The 14,072-nt window shown below is 49.8% G+C and overlaps 7 protein-coding genes across 7 annotated transcripts; 2 read left to right on the plus strand and 5 right to left on the minus strand.

Moving 5' to 3' along the window:
• Positions 1-320: 320 nt before the first annotated feature.
• On the minus strand, positions 321-1,997 carry M436DRAFT_74759 (ketoacyl synthase domain-containing protein; the record flags this gene model as incomplete). The annotated part of the gene is made up of 8 exons (XM_013569875.1): positions 321-494; positions 543-911; positions 970-1,236; positions 1,290-1,376; positions 1,432-1,503; positions 1,561-1,668; positions 1,723-1,889; positions 1,946-1,997. The coding sequence occupies 8 exons, from the start codon at positions 1,995-1,997 to the stop codon at positions 321-323; spliced, it is 1,296 nt and encodes a 431-aa protein (XP_013425329.1).
• A 523-nt stretch (positions 1,998-2,520) lies between these two features.
• Positions 2,521-3,529, minus strand: M436DRAFT_84004 (uncharacterized protein; the record flags this gene model as incomplete). Its single annotated transcript, XM_013569876.1, has 2 exons — positions 2,521-3,241; positions 3,291-3,529. 2 exons carry the CDS (start codon positions 3,527-3,529, stop codon positions 2,521-2,523), a joined length of 960 nt encoding a protein of 319 aa, XP_013425330.1.
• A 3,329-nt stretch (positions 3,530-6,858) lies between these two features.
• M436DRAFT_65842 (putative aldolase) lies at positions 6,859-7,835 on the plus strand (the record flags this gene model as incomplete). The annotated part of the gene is made up of 3 exons (XM_013569788.1): positions 6,859-7,212; positions 7,276-7,710; positions 7,764-7,835. 3 exons carry the CDS (start codon positions 6,859-6,861, stop codon positions 7,833-7,835), a joined length of 861 nt encoding a protein of 286 aa, XP_013425242.1.
• Positions 7,836-7,943: 108 nt separating this feature from the next.
• On the minus strand, positions 7,944-8,454 carry M436DRAFT_51743 (NAD(P)-binding protein; the record flags this gene model as incomplete). The annotated part of the gene is made up of 2 exons (XM_013569601.1): positions 7,944-8,078; positions 8,131-8,454. Coding segments are annotated over 2 exons (459 nt in total), but the record flags the coding sequence as incomplete, so codon positions are not given.
• A 136-nt stretch (positions 8,455-8,590) lies between these two features.
• On the minus strand, positions 8,591-10,909 carry M436DRAFT_74762 (uncharacterized protein; the record flags this gene model as incomplete). Its single annotated transcript, XM_013569877.1, has 6 exons — positions 8,591-9,274; positions 9,334-9,394; positions 9,457-9,595; positions 9,655-9,715; positions 9,762-10,674; positions 10,734-10,909. 6 exons carry the CDS (start codon positions 10,907-10,909, stop codon positions 8,591-8,593), a joined length of 2,034 nt encoding a protein of 677 aa, XP_013425331.1.
• Positions 10,910-11,331: 422 nt separating this feature from the next.
• Positions 11,332-13,051, minus strand: M436DRAFT_51786 (cytochrome P450; the record flags this gene model as incomplete). Its single annotated transcript, XM_013569610.1, has 2 exons — positions 11,332-12,900; positions 12,953-13,051. 2 exons carry the CDS (start codon positions 13,049-13,051, stop codon positions 11,332-11,334), a joined length of 1,668 nt encoding a protein of 555 aa, XP_013425064.1.
• Positions 13,052-13,487: 436 nt separating this feature from the next.
• Positions 13,488-13,928, plus strand: M436DRAFT_52581 (YjgF-like protein; the record flags this gene model as incomplete). The annotated part of the gene is made up of 1 exon (XM_013569751.1): positions 13,488-13,928. The coding sequence occupies one exon, from the start codon at positions 13,488-13,490 to the stop codon at positions 13,926-13,928; it is 441 nt and encodes a 146-aa protein (XP_013425205.1).
• Positions 13,929-14,072: the final 144 nt, after the last annotated feature.

Below are 14,072 nucleotides of genomic sequence, written 5' to 3' on the forward strand. Positions count from 1 at the left end.
AGGGCCCGGCTGGAGAAGACATTGTTGTTTTCTGGAGGACGCACAAGGATTTGTGATGTTTCTCCAGAAGGGAAGAAGCAAAGCAGCAAGAAGAAAAATCGCGGTATAGAGATATGACCTGGAGTCCCGTCACTTATCGGCCCAAGGTGGGGCATCTGTGGGCGGCGGCCCGCTGGGCAAACCTGGGGCGCGCCGCTTTTCGTGAGGATTGACAGTTTCCATCGAGCAACAAGAATCACTCTCTCCATCAAGATCATTTTTCTTCTATAGACGCGGACGTTTCCGACAATGCTATAAGCTTCGGATTCGGAAAGATGTTTTCAGTCTTGGTACTTGCTTAGACAAATACTTGCATTCGTTCCCCCAAATCCGAAGCTGTTGGATAGAGCGACTTGCACATTGTGACCCTGAGCTGTGTTTGGTACATAATTGCAATCGAAGTCGGTCGCAGGGTCGCCTGCCTGCTCGAGATTCAAAGTTGGTGGTAGAATATTCTATGTCAAATTAGTCGAACTCAGTTGTGTTTGGAGTCTGGCACATACATTTTGCAAGGCCAGTACAGTGAATATGGTCTCTACCGCTCCAGCAGCTCCCAGCAAATGTCCTACTGCTCCTTTGGTGCTGCTGATATTGACTTCGCCAGCTTTCGTGTAGCCTTGTTCACCAAGCAAGAGTGTCTTGATGGCACGATTCTCAGCGGCATCACCAAGTACAGTCGAGGTAGCATGAGCATTCACGTAGTCGACACTGCCAGGTTTGATGCCGGCTTGCTTTAGCGCACGCTTCATGGCGAGATATGGCCCCTGACCGTCTTCTCGAGGGGCAGTCATATGATGTGCATCAGACGAGAGGCCATAGCCTCTGACTTCGGCGTAAATGGAGGCTCCGCGTGCTTTTGCGTGCTCCAACTCCTGTATGACGAATAAGGTTAGAACATATCGCACTATAGAGTACAATAGTAATACTCACCTCAAGCACCACAACACCAGCTCCCTCGCCGATCACAAAACCCGCTCTCGATCTGTCGAATGGTCTTGAAGCCTCTTGTGGGTTGTCGTTCCAATCTGTAGCCAAGCTTCTGGCGCGAGCAAACCCAGCAACGGCGAGTGGATGAATGCAAGATTCTGCACCCCCGGCAACCATAACATCTGCATCTCCGAATGTGATCATACGGGCAGCATCGCCGATGGCATGGACTCCTGTCGTGCAAGCCGTTGTCGCTGCATGATTAGGCCCCTGCTACCGTCAGTCCAATCGGTCTGTCATCATTCTGGTAAAGTCACACGCACCTTGAACCCGTACCTCATGGATATGTGACCTGCGGCCAGGTTGATCAGAAGTCTGGGAACGAATAGCGGCGATACTTTCTTGTAGCCCTGCGGTAGTGTGAGTTTTCCACCCTCCAATGTGGTAGTAGAAGGTTTGGCGTACACCCTTTTCGAACTCTACAGCTGTGTTGTAGGCATCATCCAGACTGCCTATACCAGAGCCAATGTAGACACCCTGCAAGCAGATTTAGGATTGTATTACATTGTGGCCCACGATACTCTGCCAACATACCGTTGCTTGAAGATCCTCCTCGGACTGAGGCATCCATTTAGCGTCTTGAAGGGCCTCTTCCGCTGAAGCCATGGCATACTGTGAAAATAATGCCATTTTCCGGTCATCCTGATTCCACTGTCAACTAATCGTTGAATGATCAAAGGAACCTGTGTCGCTCACGCCCAGCTGTAACCATTCTTTGGAATTCCACCCACCATCCACTCTATTGCCAGGAGGAATGACACCCGCAACTTGCGATGGCAGAGTCGCAAACTTTGAGTCTCTGTCTCTGATGTTTGCTATTCCACAATGGCCATCGATCAGTCGCTTCCAAGTCGGTCGAACGCCTGTACATTCCATGAGCATTCCCGCTGCGAGTGAACAACAATTCGGTCAGACACACCAACTGCGAGAGGTGTGACGGCTCCCAGGCCTGTTATGACTACCCTTCGCATTGCATTTTGCATTTGTCAAGTCGAACAGAAGTCACAGATTATGTGCTTCCAGCGAAAGCGAGAATGCTTTGGCACAGGCGCGTCTGCGCGGCACGGGCCAGATATGCATGCACAAATTCTCGTCTTTTGTATACAACCCCCACCACCAATGTCACCGCATGTGATTGGACACTGAATGGTAGAATACCGATGAGATAGACGAGAGACCAATGCTTGATTGATTCATTCAGATTTGATCTCATGGGAAGATGCAATGACGATGGCTTTCGTTGAACAAACGCGATCGAATGACAAACGCTATCATTCGAGCTGACAATATTTTATTCGTAAGGATTCTAAAACACTTTTTGTAATGCCCAACTCCGAAAGACCAAATCCGGGCCTTTATGGTTTTTATAATGCCCTATGCTGATACCTTCTTTTATCAAGATGGCGCGATATTGTTCCATAACCTTGTATCCATCATAAACTTCGTGAAATTAAACTCAATATGCAAAAGTGAAACACGGAGGATGCATGCATGCTACTCATGTCTGGGAGGAGCTTGCATGGCCTCGTGGAAGAAAAGTTGTCGAAGACTACCCTTGCTGGGCGAAGTGCCGGACATGTAATCCTTCTTGCCATAGCTCATCTCTCCCTCGACGACGCGGAATGCAGTGCTTGTACTTGCGGTGCTGCGAAGCGAAGCGGCCTGATGACTGAGGTCGGTCGTTGGGGCCAGTGACTCTGCATTGACGACCGGCGTCACGAGATCAACAGAGAGAGAGCTGAAAGAAGCACTGTAAGGGTTCTTGCGACCTGGCAGTGGGCGAGTAGACAGATATGATCCGACAGTACTGAGAAGCGAAGCCGGTGTGTGTGACAACGATGGGGTATACGGATCATAGCTCGCGCGACGAGGACTGTGGTCGGCAGAGTGATGGTTGTAGTGCGAGAAGTAGCGAGACCCATCACTCTCGCTGCGACGATATTGAGGTTGCTCTTCATTGCCGGACAGGTCAAAGCTGTCGTCCGAGAATGCCAACGATGGGGGACGAACAACGGTTGGTGATCGCATTGGGAGGATCTCATGCTGGTGGTCATCGAAGAAGTACGAGCTTCTAGGAGTGGTGGGTTGCGGCGAGGGTTCTGAGGGCAAGATCGAATGACTGAGAGGCTTGTTGTGGTCCTTTCGACGACAGCTCTCTGAACAGTAGAGGATCGAGTTACAGGCAGGTGTGAGGATCTGCTTCTCGCAGGTAGCACTAAGACTGGTTAGTGCATGAAGGGCCAGCGACGACAATGTCCACTCACCAGAACTGAGGAAGACCGGCCATGTCTTCGTCCTCTGGGGCGATAGCTGTATCTGTTCTGTGGTTGTTCTTGGCAGAAGTGGTGATAGTCTTTGTGCCGATAGAAGTCTTTCTTGAATGACCCGAGTGGCTGTTCTTTCTAGGACCCAGTGGAGGAGGTCTTAGCGTGCGAGCATGTGTGGGAGCGGCTCGGCGGGTATTGGACGTCTGAGTACGAGCATGTTGCTGCGGAGGACTCATCTTTATCAGACGAGCAGGAAGCGCGATTTAAGATAAAACGAATGTGGTTGACATGCAACTTAAGCCGAGGGTGGCCGAGGGATTATTGGCGTATTGTAGCAAACAGCGGTATTTTACAGCACTGAACACAGACAGGGCGCGCCTTGCAGAGAAGCGAGCGTGCTTATCTATGTAAAGTCTGAAGATAGTTGTCGCCCGAGAATCTAACTGTCGTCGCATGTGTCAGCGGGCTCCCTGAATCGGCTTTGCAGACCATCGGAAACACGGCTGGCGCAGATTCCACACCATCTGCTCGATGCTCGACAAGAAGCAAATTTCATTCCTCGGAGGGGCAGAAACAAGAAAACAGGAAACGAATAGTGTGCGTACCTGTCGTCGAGAACTGCTGCTGCAGCGGTGAGGCTTGGGCGAGATAGTTTTTGATAAGGGTCGCCAATAGGGCGTCGTCGATCCGAGACAGTTCAAGCGCTTGCTGCAGGTACGCCGAGCGGTGTCACAAGCGAGCGATGGATGCTGATAATGCAAGTCTGTGGAAACGCGGTGTGCCAGAGGGTTGGACGAGGTTGAGCAAGGCAGACTTGGTATGTACAAATAGAATTGAAGAGCGCCTCTAGACAGCACGATGGTGCAAGATAAAACGGGCTACCTGTGACCCATTGACCCCCTTGGCTCATCGGCCACTGCACTTGCGAAGTGGAGCGATTCGCAATTTTTGTCAAATGGACGCATGACATCTCTTGAAGCGGCCACGACGCAGTGGGCGATGCGGCCGATGCGTGCTCGTTGGCGCTTCTGGAGAAAGACCCTTGCCCGCATTTGGCCTTTCGGCAGAACTCGTGTCGATTTGATTTGATCCAGACTCCAGACTGTTTTGTCCGCTCGAGTCTCCACTCTCCACACACGCATCCACCAGTATCAACTACAGTGTTACGCACGAGAACAGCCGACATCAAATGGCATACATTGTCACAACATACGCTGTCCGAGATTCAGTAACGAAGCGTTGTTTCCTGCGCCGGATTCTAAATGTCGTGGAATTGCGTCTGTCTACGTGCTATGGCATCACTGAGCAAGGTTGCGTACGTATTCGTCGACCGGATATTTCTTTGTCCAGAACTTCGTACCGCGAGAACCGACACCAATTGCACAATGTTTGTCGCTCGCCCATGAGTCATCAGAACATGGCCAATTTTGTGAGACTTTGAGCATCGTCTTCAGATTGATTCTACGTGCTTGACTCGCCAGGCACAATAGCCCCGATGGCTTCAACCATAGCCATAGCCGCCGGCCGGAAGAATAGGAGGTCTCTTTCTGCGCTCCGTGAGCTTACCTGTTCGCTCTTAACTTGCTCGGTTCTTTGTTTTCCTGTAACGCCAGCCAGATGCCAGATCCATCTCTCCGCACGAACGCTACCTTCACTGCTCCACAGGTCCACAATCCTCCCGTACTCGTCAGCTCCAGCCTCCAGAGCTCTAATCCCGGTCTGCCCAGAAAGGTACCCCACCGTCCACGTTTCCACGTAGAAACCTCTGAAGACGCGCGTGAACGTGAACACGAACACGAAAATGGCTTCACTTCGAATAGTAGTATATACCATGATCTTGACCTGTACTGTACGGTCCCGTTGATGTGATTCAGAACTATCGCGTGACGCACTGCCGCTTTGAACCGCATCGATCAGCGTCTGCATGGTCGAATTGGGCAATGCACAACCAGTTCTGGCAGTGCCAGACCTGGTCCCGAGCGCGAGCAGAAGTTGGAGGACGGACTTCTCTCCAACTATGTAGCTGCAAAGCCACGCAGCTTCGCAACAGCAATATCCCACAGAAGGCTGTGGGGTTTCATCAACCTCTCAACATGTGTACACTGTCCAAGAATAGAGTATGACTGAATATGTCTTCGACATCAAGACTTGACATCCGTCATGCCTCTGCTGAAAAAGAAGGACGCGACGCAAAACAACTAATCTGCAAATGGAAGATCGATAAGATATTATCCCATGCAACTGCGCGGCCCGATCAGATCAACGTCATGCAAGGCACACAAGGCATAGACTTCAGGAGTCTTGGGGACTACTCTGCACCGTCAAACGGCTTGCGTACCTGCCAAGAGGAAAGAAAATACCCAGACGTTTGAGCGGACTCGTATGCAAAGTTATCTGCCCTTGCCAATCCATCTAAGACCTCAAGACGAATGTCAGTATGATAGATGGGAGTGGAATGACGATGTTGCAGTCAAGCCTTTTCTGAAACCTCACGAACCTGCTTCGGGGTTCCTGGGCTCTTCCGGTAAACAGCGCGGCAAAGCTAGGTGACAACATCATCAGGCAATGATGAAGGAACAGTGATGGAAATTAGCGGTTTCCGATCATCCCGATTGTCTTCGAGAATCAAGACACAAAGATGACGATGTTTATGTGCCAAAACTGTATCGATGCTCAACGTCGGAATTTGGAAGTACAAACAAGGACTACGCTTGGGTCACCCTGCGGATCCCTGGGGTGAATGTACTTCTCAACTGCTTGTCAAAAGCTATGTGGGGACTCTCTTGACAAAACATTTGGGAAGAAGATGAGCAAAACATACAGCAGCAGGGATTCCCACGTGGTCACCCACCGTAGTACTAATCTGCCGTTCAACTGCTTATGTATGGCAGAGCGGACGGGATGCCCAGTTTTCAGCTGACTGTGGCCGTATGTGCTCAAATTGCTGTCACGCAAACATATAACCCTCGATACTTTGATTTTTTGACGACGCCGACCTCATGTCAATGCTATCTCGAACATCGCATCGTGCTGAATTGACTGCACGACGCTTCAATTTCAAGGAACTTATACTGTGCTGCTAGTTCTGCACTTCTCATCTGTAAACCTTGTTATGGCACCATCAATTGTTTAGCTGTTGCATCTTTTTACACTACTGACTATGAATACTATCATGCAAGCTCGTTGTTTGGTTCTGACTGTATCTAGAATGAAACACTCTCGCAATTTTTTGTTCCTCGGTCAACGAGTTGCTGAGCCAATTCCAGCAAGAAAGTCTACTACAGCACAGAGTAAGCCTCTACGACATGCAGATAGCGGTACAAAAGCGATAACCTGGAGTTGTTTTGCTTATCTTTGCATGTCACGGCGGTGTCGGCATGTCCGGCGGCATGGCCGACCGCATAACTTTGGAGTGACTTCCGTTCCGAGACGACGCCAAGTTATATGCTATAAGATGACGGCAAGAATGGCAACTGTCTATCCCAGCAAGCACATCAGAGTGAACTCGTTTTCTCCTTGTACTCGTTGATATCCCGTGAGAACATCACACAACCACTCGCCTACGATGTCACCAATCGCCCTCGGGGTCACTGATCCAGCCATCAAGTCTCTTGCACGATCCACGAAGCCACTCACGCCACTCGAAGCGATGGGTCACGCCGGCAAGCCAGTAGCTACCATTCCCAGATTTGCATCGTTCGCAGAAGAACGACGATGGACACTTGAACACCTCGCCGGCGCCTTTCGAATCTTTGGCCGTGAGGGCTATGCAGAGGGTATCGCCGGCCATATCAGCGTCCGAGATCCCGAGTTCAGCGATAGGCTGTGGATCAATCCCTTGGGTGTCCATTTCTCCATGATGAAAGTCAGTGGTTTGATTTGCCTTGATATGCGAGGGAACATTGTGGATGGTAACAGGGTGAGTTCTCCAATCCGTGGGTTTTTCTGGTTATCAGTGCTGAATGATGGGTCTATTGGTTAGTCCGTACCAGCGAATGCTGCAGGTGTCTCGATACACACTGCTTGCCATCTGGCCCGTCCTGACGCACACGCTATATGTCATGCTCACTCGCTATATGGTAAAGCATGGGCTTCATTCGGCCGTGAGCTTGACATGATCAGCCAGGATGTGTGTTACTTTTACAAAGCACATTCTGTGTATCGCAACTACGGAGGCATAGCGTTTGGTCAGGACGAAGGTACCAATATCGCGCGTGCGCTTGGCGACAGCAAAGCTGCGATCTTGGTCAACCATGGCTTGATCACGGTTGGTGAAACGGTCGACGAGGCAGCATATCTTTACACACTATTAGAGAAAAGTTGTCGGATTCAGCTCATGGTTGAAGCTACGGGGCTTCCAAAGGTGATCGTACCTGATGATGAAGCGATGAGCACATTCCAATCGGCCAGTCAACCTGTAAGTCTTAACAAACCTTACTGATCCGCGAGTCCTGCTGACTGTTCTTTCAGGAAACACTGTTCGTCGAGTTCCAGCCGAGTTACATGCTCGAAGAGCATCTCAACCCTGACTTCAAACACTAAATGCTTGGTTGGAAAGACGTGTTGCAGATTGTTTTTAATTCATGATGTAGTCTAGCAGATGTCAAGGTGACTTTGAAGAATCCCAGAGTACTTCACGACATTTACGAGTCACCCATCAAGACAAATGCTGTCAGTAAGAAATCCGTCAAATTTTGTATCAGCTGCATTCTTACAGTCTACTACCACGTTCTGTCCGGTCACGGAGTCATTGAAAAGCAGCATTCGAACGACATTTGCGGTATCCTGAGCCGATATCAATACCAAGTTGTTAGCAAATTTGTGTAAATACACATACCTGTATCGTGACCGGACGCTTGAGTTCGTTGCGCGCCGCCTGCGCAAGCTGTCCCTTCTCTTCGAAATGCATACCCCAATCTGTCAGCATGAGAGCCGGGCTCACGCTGTTGACTCGAATATTGGGTGCGCAAACTTTGGATAACGTCTTGACGAGATAGATTTGAGCTGCTTTGCTGATCGCATATGGCAGAGAACTACCTCCAGGCTTCACACCAGCCAAACTAGCCGTGGTGACGAAAGAACTCCTCGTTGACTCCAGATAGGGCTTTACCACATGCATCAACCAGAAGTGAGCTTTGACGTTGCAGCGATAGGTTCTGTCATGGCTGTGTTTGGTATGCAAAGTCGTTTCTCTCCGCCATGGATGATTGTGGAGATGACTGATTTCTCGATGTTTCGGCTTGTCCGATGGAGAAGCAGAGTCATAATTTCAAGCTAAACTCTCACCCAACAACAGCTCAAGTTGGCGGACCAGCGCCCAGTAGTCTGTAGCGATCGATGATCTGTGCCACCATTGCACCAATTGTTCTCGAGGCGGGAAACTTCACGGCCAGGACGGTGAACAGCTCAGCCGCTAGCTCTAGATCTTCTACTGCACGCATACACTCTTGCGAAGTAGCAAGATTTTCCGGACGTACTGTTACGGAATACACAAGAGCTATAACCGCGTTGTATATCGTGAGCAGAGTCAACCAGTTGAAAGCTAGACGCTTTTGTAAGCGCATACTGTTTGCATGGCGTATAGCCATGGCTGCCGCTTCCGTGAGGAGGTTGATTCTGTCGATGTCTAGTGTTGGGAAAAGAGGCGATGGACGATAAAGTGCTGTGAGATGTGTGTAGAAATTGAGGTCGTACCAGCTCGTACATCCATGTGGTACCTTGGTATGTAAGTTCGGCAATGGGAATGGGACGCTTTGTCGCCATTGTACCAGATCTTTGTGGAGTGCCTCCAAGGTCTGCTGCCGCTCTATTGCTGAATAACGTGAAACCACGCGCTTACAGTATACTTTCGTGGCGATGTCATTAGCAATCTTTCGCAGTCGTAAAATATGCTCAGTGACGGTGAGTGGTGGTTTGCACAGAGTACTGGAAGGAGCAGAGGGACTGTGATCCAACTCCTCGCATGCTTCGATAGCGAAGTGCTAATCACGTACGAAGTCAGTAAGGTCGCTCAAAGTCGCAACCTGGAGTGCACACTCACCGAAATGTCAACGTCATCCTCGTGAATGGCAAATGGTCTACCGAGAGTGATGGAGACCAACCTGAACATGGCGGTGTCAGTAGCTGATAGCTTTACACGAGTCAACAAGCTATGGCACCTCACCTGTCCATCATGTATATCGAGAAGAATAATCGCTTACGCCTTATAGCTTGAGCATTCGACAAAGATTGGTAGGTCGACTCGCAATGAAGACCCATACCAAGGGCTAAGCGTGCAGCGGTACCTACAAGAAACCAGGTGTCTGTAGAGCAATCTGTTAGCCGAGAGTATGTGCATTAGCTGTCATGGTAGTCATCATACTTGGACCCGATTGATTGAAGAAGGAAAACGATACTTGAAGCATGATAACTTCTAATGCAATCTTGCCTGTGTTAGCACTTGATTCTCAGCTGACCATACCTACTTACTATATCACCGTGGTCCATAGACGCATCAAAATATGTCATGGCCTTCTCATAGTATAATTGTGACACAGATTCTTCTGTCAACGCGATTGAAGAATGTGTAGTGGAACCAATGGCCAAGACCATCCAGACGCGAAACAAGCACGGTGGAGACATCGTGAGCTGGTGGTCGGGACTTTGCAAGACTAAATAAATGTCTGACATGACTTCTTGCTGGTGGACGATGGGATACAAAGTGTGAGAATGATCGAAGTAGAACGTCGCCAGACGCAGGACCTCAGTCCGAGTGGGAAGTTTGATCATTTCCCTCTGAGTCGGAATATCGAACAGAGGTATCGTGCTCTCTTCCGCGATGAGAGAGAAGTCAATTGCTTGATCGTAATCAAAATACATGCTGCTGATGAGATCCAGGTGCAGATTCGTAGCACCTTCGATAGGCACTGTATTTCCGTTTATGTTGGTCCTGAACACGAAATCCCTACCATCTGGGGACAGTCTACGAAGCACTGCTTGCGTCAACTTTGCGAATGTCAACCCAGAAATGGTGCCCAAGTAGGGCTCTGCCACGGCTGCGAGGGAGACGTCTCTCAAATTTTGATCGAGGGTCTCTGCTGTACGAGGACGATTGCGAAGTGTTTCGTCGACATTCCGCGATGCTGATGTAGTTGGTGATGGCACGATACCGGCGTCGACATTGGAAACGAGATCCGATACGTGTTGGTCAGCGAAGAGGAGGCCTGCGTCTTGTCTCAAGACTTCCATCGCGGTATCCTCATGCCCGGTGGTCTCGCCGATCTCAGGCAGAGAGCCTTCTGGTGCATACTCAGTCACTGGATCTTGATGTACCCCGGGTGACGCCAGGATGGCTTGCTGTCCTTCCAATTCGCGTATCCGCTCTTCAAGGCTTTGGACAAATCTATGAAATTGTCAACCAAGACTTTTAGAAGATATTCAATGCCGCCATGAGAAACGTACGCGACCGAATACGTTGCGCTGTCATGAGTCTCTTCTGCAAGACTGCAAGAATGTTGGACAGCTGCGCAATTCCCACAACAGGGGATGGTACGATCACATCTCTTCTTGCGCCGATGGCAACGCGTACAGGAAACTTTGGCACGCGCTGATGCGTGAATGCGAGGTTCGCACGGCATTCTAGTGGTAAACAATCATTGTGAATCCGGTCTGTATATTTATTGTCGCTGACCAGGTCTCTGGTGGTGGTGCTTGCTTATCTCTCGACCGTGACGGCTCTTCGATCCTTCCCGTATGCTAAAGTTTGTAACGCGTACAACTGCAGAAATGCACAGTTTCCCTGAGACATAAACTATCTTCATCGGATGATAACACCACATCAAGTTCCTTTGGATAAGTCTCTACTCTGCTAGCCATCACGCGTTTCTGCGATGAATGATACGCTCTACCTCTTCGAGGGAGTCGCATGGAATAATGGTGGGAGTTACAAACTTTAGCACGTGGGCAGGATGGACCCTGAATCGGCAAATCTTGTCCAACCTCCCTTGCTCGCGCTCACACTCCCGGTCGATGACTAATGGCAAAGACCGATAAGATCCCATTACACAGATTTGATGTCTTCCCTATAATGCTCCTTCGTCCGTTCAAACGCCGACTGCATGCATTCCTCCATAACCTGTTTATCGCGGGGGATAAGTCTGACTTTGAAGTCTCGCGGTATAGCGACCAGTGCGGTCTTGAATTGATTGTAGTCCACGTAGTCTGTGTTTGGAGGCTCGGACTCAGACGCAACGATCTGGTAAGAAGACAGGATGCGGATGAGGGCGGCATACAGTAGACGGGTGGCAATGAGCTGGCCACTGCAAGCTCGAGTACCAGCCCCGAACGACAAATGAGCTTGAGATGTGAGAACTCTTTCCTGGAAAGGACCCGTGTCGTTTTCCTTTGTAATAGGCTCGAGCCAGCGTTCAGGATTGAACACTCCAGCATCGGGACCGAAATGGTCTACGTCGTGGTTGCCAGCTTGTGCATTCACAAGGATCATCGTCTTGGGTGGAATTATGGCGCCGTTCCAGTTCACTTCGGTCACGGTTCGGCGTGGCAGACTCATAGAGCTCACGGTGTAGTATCGACCGGCTTCCTGAATGATTGCCTTGAGATACGGCACCTTCTCCTCCTGGAAGCTGTTCTGCCAGGCATCGCGAATGTCCGGATAGTGACGCTCGATGTCGGCATAAGCGCGCTTTTGGAAGATTTGTCCCTCCGGTGTGCAAAGCGATCCTAAGCAGGAGGTCAAGGTTCCGGGGATGGTTTCGAATCCACCACTGACCAACGATAAGCAGATCGAAGATACTTCGACTCCGGTCAACTTGGTCTCTTCGTCCTTCAAGATAGCTGCGCTGATGCATGGCTTATCCGTGCCATTCTTGATCATCTCACGCACTTTGTCGAGTAGAAGGTTGAGGTATGCGTCGCGACGCGACCGGAGATCTTTAGAACGGGCATCTTTCTCGTTGTTTGGAAGATATCGAAGTGCTGGCACATAATCCTGCATGTTCTCCGATGCGCTTCGTAGAAGGGAAATGGCTGATCCTACATGCAGGATCTCACGAAGAAGATCGTCGTAAGTATCGTCCATGCGAATTCCGTAACAAAGCGTCAGCGTCGTGTTGAGAGCAAATCTTTGGATGTAAGGTCGGATGCTGATTTCCACAGACGGGTCTGAAAAGTTGCTGTCTTTGTGCATATCTCTCACGATGCAGAAACTCTCCAGATCAAACATGGGATGGTAGTTGCGCATGGCTGGTCTGGAAAGAGCGGTTCCAGCTGCCTTGCGTTTGTTTTTGCAACTAGCATCCCAAGGACTGCTCCCTATCGTGAAGCCTTGTGTGCTGCTGATGACTCCATGGAAAGTGTAGAGCTTAGGACGATCTATCACTGCGTTGTGGTGCTTGACCAAGATATCGCGGCAAGCCTCGAACGAATTGAATACCACGGCTCGCGTATTACCCAACTTGATTTGGAAAACTGGCTCATTGTTTTGGCGCCACCAATTTTCACACGAAGAAGCGTGATCTTCTCCGAGTTTGAGCAGATGACCGAATATAGGTATCGCTCCGGGAGCTTCGGGTATGCCCTTGATTCGTTTGATATCTGTGCCATATGCCCACTTCAATAGTGTTAGTCTAAGGCGTAGCTCAAACAATGCACAGTAGACGTACAGAGATGAGGAGTGCCACCAAGCCAATGATAACGAATCCGATTATGTATGCGCTGTTGGTGCGCAAGACCTCTGAGTAGGAGGATTGAAGCAACTGCATTTTGATCGAGTCGGAAAGAGTATAGCGAGAGCTGTAAACTACTGTGAGAACAGTGTCGGTCCCTAATATATGACTGTGTTACAGAAGTTTGTGCGTTGTGCTATCAAGAGAAGCCTGCTGGATCCTTAGCAGCTTGAGAATCGGTGAGCGGAAAGTCCGAAAACCAATATTGACTAGGATCTTTGTCTTATCGTGTCATCGTGTCGCCTTGCACGGTGTGGAAAGGAACCTTAGAGATTGAACATTTTGGCTCATGCAGCGTGTCGGACATTCCGACGCAAGATTTTGGCGCACTATAACAAGTGCTGTACCAAGCGATGACATGAATTTACTACTTAAATCAAGAAGTGTGGTTTTCTCAGCAAGATATTGCTGGCCTCTCATACGAACTATCGTCTAGCTACTTGTCCAATTCCAACCATCTACCATCATTGCAATGTCACCCAACGGACAAGCCTTCCTGCTCGACCCAGATGCACCAGAAGGCCTCACTCGCTTTCCTCAAGCACGATCAGTGTCAAGCGGCAGTCGAACCATCTACATTGCCGGCATTGCCAGCATACTGCCTGATGGCACTGTGACGGGCATTGAAGATGGCAAAGTACCTGATGTTCGAGAGCAGACCAAGACAATCCTCAAAACGATCGATGAAATCATCAAAGGCGCCACTGAGGGGAAAGGAGGTGTCCATAATCTGATTGATGCCGTGGTCTATCTCACTGAAATGGAGCGAGACTATGCAGGCATGAACGAGATCTGGAATACGGTGTTCGAAAGTCGGATGGTGGCGCCAGCTAGAGCTACGGTTGGCGTGAAGGACTTGCCGGACAGGCGGTTTGTAGTGGAGGTCAAGGGAGTGGCAGTGGTACTAGAATGATCGAGATAGAGCTGGAGGAGAGGACGGTGATATATAGTAGCGGGCTCCTTCATCTTTGCCCAGACCGAGTCGCTCTCACCACCTGTGAAGAGAACAGACGCACTCCTCGCTCTCCACTATCTGCATTTCTCACAAGATAGCTTG

Source organism: Aureobasidium namibiae (genome assembly GCF_000721765.1).
Source record: "Aureobasidium namibiae CBS 147.97 unplaced genomic scaffold scaffold_14, whole genome shotgun sequence".
Lineage (NCBI taxonomy): Eukaryota > Fungi > Ascomycota > Dothideomycetes > Dothideales > Saccotheciaceae > Aureobasidium > Aureobasidium namibiae.